Raw genomic sequence first — 10,961 nt, 5'->3', positions numbered from 1 at the left:
GAGAGAGAGAGAGAGAGAGAGAGAGAGAGAGAGAGAGAGAGAGAGAGAGAGAGAGAGAGAGAGCAAGAACTCCACGGAATCACGCGAGACTTTCCAACGATAACCCGATACCTCTCGTCGTTCGTGGGGAGAACAACGGTGGCGGCGGCGGAGGATGGAAGTGGAAGGGGCAGGGTGTTTCGGTGGGTTCTTCTTCCACTCGGTGGGATTCCCCCTTTCTCCATCCCCCCCCGTCGTAATACGAACCAGTTCCGCCGAGTTCTCCGATTACATGCTCCCCGGACGCGCTGGAATTCGACTTTTTTTTTCATCCGTTCTTCCCGCGCAACCCTGTGGCGAAACGTCGCAGCGGAGCATAATGGCAACTGCGACGCAAAAACGACGTTTTTCCGTGGCGAAGTCGCCTTACCGATTGTTCTTCGTTTTGTTCCTGAGAATGTGGTATCGATCCAATATCTCCTCCGAGAGAAGGGATCTTTTTTTCGTCTCTCTGCCCTGAACTCCCGCACACTTTTAACCCGTTTTCTCGGGAGAAACGAGCCGTTCGCCGAACGATCGTTTCTTCCGGGCAATCATTAAGAGCGTTATAATACAGCTGCGCTCCAAATTGAACGTGATCTTACCTCCCTCGAGCAATCCTGATATCCGGCTTTGTACCTAGACAGGCCGGGTTGAGCGAGCGACCTTTGCCGCTGGAGGTGCCTGACCGTGAGCTCCAAGATATCAGCTTTCTCGAGCTTGCTGTGCTTGGTGTTCTCCAGGCGGGCGCTGTCGAGAATAAGCGCTTTCAGCGCCGCCAGGGACTGGTTGATCCTCGCTCGCCGCCGTTTTTCCATTAGTGGTTTGTTAGCCTGCAACAAACGCAAGAAAACAACTCCTTTATACACGCGTATCAATATCGTGTGCCGCAATTTTTCTTCTATTTCTTAATTAAAAGCCGAAGCTACAGGCGAACTGGCTGATTCCTTTCCTCTGGTTTCGCTAATCGATCATTTCGTGTTGGTCTCTGCGTGCGGGAGTTTCCGCCGCGCTCATAAGAAGTGCGAGCACTCGCGGCTTAAAAGCGAATAGGGCGACGTGTTGCCTAGACGCGACACGCTCTCCTACTTCAACCGAAGTGCTATTTTTCCGCTCGCGCTCGGTGGGAAGTGGTGATTTACGAGGAGCCGCCGGCGAGCAGAGAGCGCTGCGACGGGGGAAAGAGAGGGAGGGAGAGGGAGAACCGCGGAATGACACACACGCCACGAGCACATCGAGACTGCCCCAGCCCGCTTGATCTGGATTGGGTCCAGTTACGAACGTTTATCCACGGTGTCATCGGAGATATCATCGATCTGTATCCCAGTTGTCCTCGTCCCTCCACTGAGCAGTGATAAAAAGGGAAACGAACAGCTCAGAATTAGGAGCTATTTATAAGCTCACGAGCAACGCAGGCTGCAGGTTCTGAACTCGTCGCACTGAGCGAGAATTTCAACTTGTTTGCGGAGGTATGAGCGAACGTTTCTTTTTCCTTTCTCCCTCTTTTCTTTCTTCTTTTTTGCCCGGCAGCTCTTAGCTCGCTGGCGAAGTGCCGACGTCGCTCGCGGCGGCGACGGCGACGGCGACGACGACGACGACGACGACTCGCGTAGACGGTCGGAGGAAGATGCGAAGGGGTAATCATAGAGACTCCGACTGAGATGGAAGATAGTCGCAGACGAGCGGGGATAGAGCCGGATAAAGTGGGGTAGACCGCGAAGTGGATGACAGAGCCGGCGCGTCGAAGGCAAACGCGCCGTACCGGGTGTCCCGAAGGTGCACATCGGTGGTGGATTTCCAGAGGAGCATTTCGTGATGGGTCGATATCGTCGCCAACGCTCTAGAACCACTTCATCGGTTTCTTTAGTCGCGTGGGTGGTGAATTTCCGAAGAAGGCGGAAATTTTCCGGAGAACCTCGCGATTCACACGTTCGTGCGTCCGGCTGACGTTTCTTCATCGGAACTCTGGGGAGTCGCAACGAAAAACGCAGACAAAGTTTGCGTCGGAAGGGGATCGCGGGAGAAACAATTCTTCTTCGACTGGAGAGAAAAAACAGCCTCCGCTCGCTATCATCGGGTTCGCTGCTCAACTTTTCGGCACGCTCTGTACGGTCTGACCGAACGCGAACGACGAAGTAGACGGAAAAAAGTAGTTAGAAGCCGTCGTGCACAGCCTCAACAGAGACGGAGGCAGTGAATATAGCACCGACCGGCATGGCACAGGGGAGAGACGGTGAGAGCAACGTGCCGAGCAACAAGGATAGCCAGCGACACTGTCTGAAGAGCGAGAACGAGATGGCGAATAACAATATGATTGCACGAGACAGACGAAGACAGTCGCTACATACATGCGGAGGAGACGAGACAAGAGAAAGAGGAAGAGAGACAAGGACCGACTCGCGCGTGGAGTAGCGTTTGAGAGAGCAGGAGACAAAGGATGAGTGAGCGAGAACGACGCGGATGTTCCACGTGGAAGAAGGACAGCGTGTGAAGTAGCGAGCCACGAGGCCGAACTCACAAAGGTACGTCTGGTGAGAGAGAAGGGAACGCGCACCACGACAGAGAGAAAGAGAGAGCCGGTGGATAAGAGACAGTGAACGCGACGAGCGAAAGAGCGCGAGAGATGACAGATATCCTCGTGAGAGATGAAGATAGCGCGCGACACGCGGACGCGGCGAAAGAGCAGATACAGTCGGATTGGGGGAGCGAGGAGGAGGAGGAGGAGGAGGAGGAGGAGGGGGAGGAAGCGGTGACGGCGGCAGCCGCAGATTTCTGCGTGGGGAACGACAGATAGAAATAACGAGCGACGAGGACAGATGAAGTCGAAGCTAGAAAGCGAGCGAGAGTAGGAAAGAGGTGCAGAAAATACGAATAGAGCGATAGAAATGGAAACGGGTAGACGGAGAGCGAGCGACACCGTCGGATTCGACGAGAAGACAAGGAGACAGACAAAAAGAGACAGAGAGAGGGGAGAAAGAGAGAGAGAGAGCCAAGGATTAACAGCGATCACACAGCAGAGCGACGGAGATAGCAGCGGCCGTCAGCGAGAAGGATAACAAGTGACGAGCAGGACGGATAGAACCGGGTCCAACAAGAGAACGGAATACCGCAGACACCTGTGTGAGAGAAAGAGAGTGACGAAAGTAAGGACTGGAAGTGGATGGATAAAGGGAAACGAGGTGAAGCCAGCGCAGTACGTTCATACGGGAGCGCCGCGGCGGGTAAACAAACGAGCGAGCCGCGGTCACGCGTGCGCATGTGTGTGTACACGCGCGTGTCACATACCGGCGTGACGCTCTCTCTTTTTCTCTCTCTCTCTCTCTCTAGCTCACTCGCTCTTTGTCGCTCCGGCGCGTCCTTCTATTATTACAAAAGACACGCGCGGCAGGAGGGAGCGGGCCGTGAGAGACAAAGCAAGAGGGGGAGAGACGGATGTCTGTCGGCGATGGACCTCTCGTGCGCGCCACCCCGTGTATATGTGTGCGCGTGCACGGCAGGAATTTCGCAGGGACGTTTAAATTACGCCTCGGCGATTCGAGGGGGTGAAACTGGGTTAGTCGCGGGCCGTTTATCCTTTTCTTCTTTTTTCCACTTAACTTGAACTCCGTCTGTTGCTCGGGGCTCGACAATACTCGCTCAAAAATACGCGTTTTCCGTAGAAACTTGCGAGTTTCGGCGTGCGAATGATTTTTCGGAAAGCCACGGTCGATTTCGCGACCGTCGCGAATCCTCAAACTTACGCCACCAATACCCGAATGAACCTAGAAAATCACTGGCGGAAACGATTCTTTTCACTACATTTTTATGAAATAAATATACTGTATATCAAATTAATTATTAAATTTGTGTCATACGATAATGTGTGTAAATTTTTCTATTGATACAGCAAGTTTACTAAAAGTCACACTCAGATTTTTATCTTATATTTGACATATTATTTAGCGCAAATTGTAATTTCTTTTTGTACTTCTATTTCGTCATTTTATGCGGTAAATATGAGTGCAATCTGATCAGTCACAAGAAACTCAACGTTGCTGAATTTCGTGACTCGATATAATTAAAGTTGCTATAAAGCATACGTACATCAGTCTATGGAGAAATAGACGACATTGACTCTTTTTTCCCCCCGAAATGGATACGAAATCTTATTTCTGTCACGTTTTATCGTGTTACTGTTTAGATTACCAGACGCCCCACATTATGTGTCGTCAGTAGATGATTTTTTTTTCGGACGGGCTGAGAAGGAAGAGAGACGCACGCTCTTTGCGCCAGACTTTGGCGTTTTTTTCGCGAGGTATCGAAAGGTCGTCACGCACGCGATAACATCTGACGGCGGCGCGCCACTCCGACATTCGCCCGACATGACTTTCGACTTCGGAAAGTGGACGCGCGCCTGCGGGGAAAGGGAAGTGGGAGAGATAAAGAGGACGGGTTCGCGCGCCGTGACGGCGACTTTGAGCGGCGTCGCCGCCGGCGCTGATTAGCGCGTTACGCGCGATAAATCGCAGTCTCGTCGGCCGCCGTGTTTGCGACTTCGCGACACTCACGGAGGCGGCGACGACGGCGACGGCATTGTGAATCATCATCGACGCGCAAAGCGTCGGAACCCATAAAGTCGGCTGCTTTGAGCAACGGTCGTTGCCTAAGAGCGACCGCTCATGGTCACCCGTCGTCGTATGTGTATATTCACGATAAGCTCTAATATCTCTAATCAGATGTACAAACACAGTCGCGCGAGCTGTGCTTTAGTCTGGTGGGAATAAAGGAGGATACCCAAATCCTTATGACTACTGGCCCCTGGGGCGTACACGGTTGGAACCGGGTGCATCTTATAGGTATACTAATGTCCATTAAAAGTCTCCATTACCACCATCCATGTAAGTCATTGCAGTCAGGAGATATATGGGCGGCAAAAGGAAACCGTTGAATTTATCAAATTTACAAAGAGCGACAAAGAGATGGATGTAATCAGTGATATATATATATATATATATATATTATATATATATGACAAAGAAAGCCTTATATTTTGAGTCGTAATAATATGTAAAAACGAATATTTTGCAGTTTTATAAGCTCCATGGTTCAAGATAGCACATTAAAAAAGAAATTCAAAAGTCATCTTATATCTCAAGATTGCAATGTTTTTCAATGGTAGCATCATTGCAATTTCCGACATACTCAATGAATACCTTCAATCACGCTAGATTTTATTTGCATACGCTCTAGAGTCATTTTGGAGCCATTTACTATTTTTCACAAGAAAAGAAAAACAATTGGACTTTTTGCTTTCGTGAAAATTGGATACCGCAGATCGTTTCGCGCCAAGTTCCAAAGACAACCATTACACGCACACGTTTGTTCGTCTGTTGTCTGCGGGCGCATCGTCGAGCGTGGATACGCCTTCATCTCGCGCATGATAAATCGATTAAAATGCGAAGGCTGGTGGCAACGAGCGACAGGTAATTAAACCGGGCATAACGACGATCCGTTAAGTGCCGTCAATTAAGCCGTCCGCCGTTGTCCGACGACGACAGCAACGATCGCGTCCGCCGGTGTTTCTCTCTCTTTCTCTCTCGTCCGCTTCGTCCCTTTCCCGCTACCTCCTCCCTTCGAAGTCCCGCGAGGCTTTACCGCCCTCATTAACTCAACGTGCCCCTCGAGTTGCCTCGTCTATCGCCGCGATCCCTCAACGACGATAACTCGATGCGATAAAGATTACGAATTTCTTAGCGCGCCAGCTGGAGGAGAAAGAGTCGAAGGAACATGAGAAAACGAAACTCTGGATCAAGTATGATTAATAAATTTATTGTGATTAATTTATAAATACGTTACTCACTATTGCTAACTTAATCATTTTTACCTTGACATCTTTGACGCGCCTGGCGAGTATAATATTCATCAACGTTTTATATAAATAAATTTATATGCATATATGAATATATAAACGTGATATATATACACACACACAGAGTGTCGAACAATAGAGAGAACGATAAAAACTCGTGTACATGCAGATTAAATCAAACTGACAAAATTCCTCTACCATTTTGCAAACAACCGCGTGATCATTCGCTAATGTTCTTCAATGAATAATTCAAAATTTTACACATTTTCAAAATGGCAAAGGAATTCTGTGTTCAGTGTTGATTAGATCTACGTGCACATGAGCTTTTTCCCACACGGAAAAGACAGTACGGTTAACGTACACGAATCCGGTTGTGCCGACCAGATTCAATATTGAATCTGGTCGGCAGAAACCGGATTCATGTGTGGGCCAAACATACTGTTTTTTCCGTGCGCCTATTGTCAGACAGCCTGTTCAAATTGATAGAATCAAAAGAATATAATTGAAAGAAATTGAAAGAAATGTAACGCACAGAGGGTACAGAGCGCAAACAATCGCGGATGTTAATGTTACCGTTGCCACCCTCTCCCGTCCGTTTACCTCGGCCCTGGCGAGTTTTTCGCCGGGAATTTCCGTGCTGTTAATGAAATGGCGCAAACTCGCCGCGCGAACGCATTCCGCCTAATAAAGACGAGTGCGCGAAGTTGCGCCCTTTCGTCACCGCGGGAACTTTCCTAATAGGAGACCGCAACACGGCGCGGTGCGTTCAAGCACGAGCGTCGGTCGTCTCTTACGCTCTCACGCGACGTAAATCGCCTTAAAAGGGCACCTAGCCGTACTCGCACACGCGTGCGCTGGGAGTTCAACCATGTGTGTATGGGCGCGTGTATGTATGTGTGTGTGCGTGCGCGCGCGCGCGCGCGCCCCCGTCTGCTCATGCTCGCCCTCGTTGGAATTTCGCGGAGTTCCTTGGCGCGTTCGCACGTCACGCTCTATCGTCGGGTCTGCACATTAATAACCCTCCGACTGTACGTTTGGGGAGCGAATAAACGTTCGCCGTATGTGGGATCCGGATGCGTCGGATGCGGGAATCGAATTATTTATCCGGGTGGCGTATCGTGTACGTGCGTAGGCGAAGAAAATGATCGTTATCGGGATGAAAAGTGCGCTCGTTAACTCGCGCTATCGAGCGCGAAAGGATGTACTGCGGAATGCGCGGCAAAACCGCGCCGCCGCGCTCTCCCTCTCTCTCTCTCGCTCTCTCACTCTCTCTTGCATAACGCGAATTTCGGTCGTGCGCTTTCGGTCGACGAGCTAATTGGATAAACCGAATTACACCTTTGAACGACGCTGACCATGCGGACGGAGGCGCCCGGACGATCCTGCCCGGTAACCGCCCGTAAATACGTCCAATTACTGCGAATTGGTATTACAAGGCTCCGACACGCACCGCTCGTGCCACGACGTGCCCTCGCGACCCGTTCCGTTGTTTTGCCGCCGCGACAGAGAAAAATAAGGAAACGCGTTTGTCACGCGCGTCGAGAAAGAAAGAGAGGCACACAGAGAGAGAAAGAGAGAGAGAGAAAGAGACTTGGTTGCAGTCGATCTTATTCCCGGCAATGTCAGCGCTTGTTAATGAGGATTTGAGCGGAATCGATGAGACCGCTCGTCTAAGCTAAGCTAAGATTTATCGCGTCGCGGAATGCGAACAAAAGAAAAAAAACAGAGGGAAAACGCCGACTGTATGCTGCCGAATAAAGGCGCGACAGTGCAGATAAAAAATACGCGGTTTAACGAGTTTTTTCTCTCCTGCTTTCTTTTTTATCCTTTTCTGCTTTTTGTTTTCTTTCTTCACCTCGTCTTCCCGCGAATTTGAAGACCTCTCGAGTGCGCCGCAAAAAGCGGCGGCGTCTTTTTTGATCTAGTTTCTCGACACGCGCGCGCATGCGCACGCCTAATAATTTAAACGGTTCACCTGTGCGTCGCTTTTTCCCTCTATTCTATTTTTCATCGCGATTTAACGGCACCTCCACGTGGAGAGCGATATTCTTTTTATACCTCGTGCAGCTATCGCCTTCGCCGGTGTTTTTTACGGTCGAGGAGCGAGCGAGCGAAGGTCGAACCGTCGAATTCCGGAATCTCGCGAAATCCGCCTGGCTTGCGGTGTTGACCCACTTCGCAGAGATTAGAGAGAGAGAGAGAGAGAGAGAAGAGGAGGAAAGAACCGCGCGCACAGGTAATGCTGCAGCTTTCGCGTTCATTTTTATGCACTCAAGTTTTTAATCGCGAACTTTTTCCAGAGTCACGCCGGTCGCTCCAGTCGCCTCGCTGAGATTGCATCGGACGGCGAGATCGCGCGGCGTATTTCTCGCACTTATCATTCGATATATAAAATATCTCGAAAAGAGTGCGGAGAAGGTACGGATAATTTTAACACGCACAGACGTACGTCTCAAATCTACGTCGAAAATTTGGGAGAAATTATATATATTTTTTTTCTTTTCAAAGAGACGTAAATTTTTCGTCGAGATACTCTCTTATTCCTCGGAATGGAATCTCACATAAAACGAGTGAAAAGTGGCAGAGTATTTTCATTCAGTGCAACAGTTGATACTCTGCCGCTGAAAGTCGCAAGAGTGAACGTTACTTGAGCTTAGAGTGAATTCTGACTCCATATGAATGAATGCTGCAGCCGATTAGAGTGATTGTGTTCTTGATGGCGGAACACATCAGATTCACTCTAAAACTTCGAGTGAAAATATTCATCCGACGATTAAAAGTATTCACTCTGTATGAGTAACAAATCACTCGCATTCGAATGACTTGATGGTCACTTTACTTTTCGAGGGAAATTTCACTCCAAGAGATTTAGAAAGTAGGATAGAGCCCAAGTTCGCAACTCGCGCGAGAAATCCGCGGGAAGAACTTTTTTCACAGCGCACCCTACGCACGCGTAATACAAACACCGTAGATCGCGCTTCTCTCGTTTATTTGCGAGTCCAACTGACAAATCGACTGACTCCTGTGTATCGAACGTCGGGTTTAGGGAAACTGGAGGTTGCGCAAACAAGAGACACGTGTCCAATATCATGTTCGCGTTGCGCCAGCGGCCTTACGATCGGGAGATTAAGCGCACGGGAGGATTGAAAGGAAGGGGTGAATCGCGCGATCAGGGATATGTGTCGCTGTGACAATCATGTGTCGCGTCGCGATAGATAAAGTCGCGTTCCCGTAGCGACGAGTGTGAACGTAGCACCCTCTGAAAATTGAATGTTCGGGCTCTCTCGCTCAGCGAACCTCACTCTTCTTCGTTCTAAATTCTATTGTCATACATTCTGCTCGATGCATCGAAAGAAGAAACTTCCCAAGACGAAATGTCGATACGCTTCGTTCACATGAGAATGTCAACGAGCGAAGGAAGCATTCCAACAAGCGGCGAATCGGAAAATTTGACCGCAGTCAAAGAATTTACTCACTCTTCGTCCGTCCGAGTGTTTCGGGCTCGGGCTAAGGCTCGGGCTGGGGCTGGGTGCCGGGCTCGGACCCTGATGCACGTTCTGCTGATGCTGAGAGTGCTGATGGTGCTGTCTGTGGCTGCTGCCGGCTGATTTCTTCTCCTGGTGCCTCAGCGAGTGTAGACGCGCGGTCATCTTAGCAGGCCGCGACGGCCCTCGGCTCAGATCGCGACACCCTACGTGATTGACTGGACACAGCTGAGGCTGTCAGCATCTCGCAGCGACCTGCGGCGGCAAGACCAGACTACCACCACCGGACCACCTCGCGGATTCCTTACAACTGCTACTGACACTGACGAACGATACGGCGGACTGATCACTGTTGCACCATACCCCCGAGTATCTCGAGAGATCGATTACGAGATCGGTCGAAAGTCTCGGAATGTTCGACCGCGACGAGTGTCGTCTGGTCGTATGATAAACGCGGAGGCACGTGTCCTCTCTTTCTTTTTCTCTCTTAAGAAGGGAGATTGACGCGAATGTGTCTCTCTCACTCTCTCTTTCTGTCTGCGCCTTGTCGTTTTATTTACATTCACTCGACGGCAATCACCTGGTCTGTACGCACAGAGGAGAATCGGCTGTACACACGCGCCGAAGAAAGTCCCGCTCGCGAAAGTTCACACCACTCTAGAGCCGCGCCACACCGGCGCACACACCGCGCCACGTGGTTAACCACGCGTCGCCGACCACTTGTCACTCGCGGGGCGGAACGGCTCGCGCTCCCCCCCCGAGCACCCTTGCGCGTCCTTACGGCTGTGCGAATACTCCGTTGGCTCGACAAGTTTGTCAGACACAAACAGTCAATTGATAATCAAAACTGCACTCATTCGCGAGTACTCGCGCGGATGACAGGTAACGTCCAGCTGTCACTGACAATATTCAGCGCGCACGCGTTTTCGCACCCCTGGAACTCGGCCTAGACCGAGACTACGGGGACGATGATGAGACAACACGGTCCTCTTCCGGGGAGAAATCTTCTCTCGATATCTCCGAATACATCGAACTGTGTGGAGCCCGCGAGTCGCGAAGCTGCACGTCAGTGGCCAAAAATTGTTGGCCGAACTCTCTGAGTACGTGCGCGTGCCGAGATCGATCTCGATTCGTCACTGCGTGTCAGCGATAACGAATGAAAACACACGCAACGCGTGTGCGACTCTACCAAGAGAGCGTCCGCGTGTGCTCACGCGACGAGCGACGATGACGGACTGTGAGGCGGCGAGCGGTAGCTGGCAGCTGTACGGCGAGAGCTTGGCGCGCCGAGACCCGCCGCGGCAGAGGGGGGAACAGGGTAACGGGGGCTCGCGTCGTGGTTGGTCGTGCGTGGGGCGGGGGACACCAGTGGATGGCTCGTCGGCGCTTGGCGTGGCGTGGCGCGCCAAGGCACAGCGCGGCACGGCGCAGCACGGCGCGGCGCGGCGCGGCGCGGCGCGGCGCGGCACGGCGCGGCCGGCGCGGCATGGCGCAGCACGGCGCGGCGCATCGCATCGCATCGCGCGCGGCACGGCACGGCGCGACTCGACGCGACGTTACGCGACGCGGCGGAGGGTCGTCGGAAGGCTCGCTTGCCTGCTCACGCGCGC

General features: G+C 51.4%; 1 protein-coding gene across 3 annotated transcripts in view; it reads right to left on the bottom strand.

Moving 5' to 3' along the window:
* LOC116846648 (protein deadpan-like) overlaps positions 1–10,961 on the bottom strand; it is a 186,141-nt gene that overhangs the window by 8,706 nt on the left and 166,474 nt on the right. For 2 of the 3 annotated variants that reach the window (XM_032820759.1, XM_032820761.1), the window contains one exon: positions 624–851. In XM_032820759.1, coding sequence (XP_032676650.1) covers positions 624–851 — 228 coding nt within the window. Of the gene's footprint in view, positions 1–623; positions 852–9,342; positions 10,738–10,961 lie in introns of those variants that run through there. The other variant, XM_032820758.1, reaches the window with a different exon arrangement.

Source organism: Odontomachus brunneus, unplaced genomic scaffold (genome assembly GCF_010583005.1).
Source record: "Odontomachus brunneus isolate Ranch 3 - 2012 unplaced genomic scaffold, Obru_v1 Obru_scaffold_066, whole genome shotgun sequence".
Lineage (NCBI taxonomy): Eukaryota > Metazoa > Arthropoda > Insecta > Hymenoptera > Formicidae > Odontomachus > Odontomachus brunneus.
The sequence above is the reverse complement of the archived record's forward strand: the minus strand, read 5'-3'. Positions and strand labels throughout refer to the sequence as shown.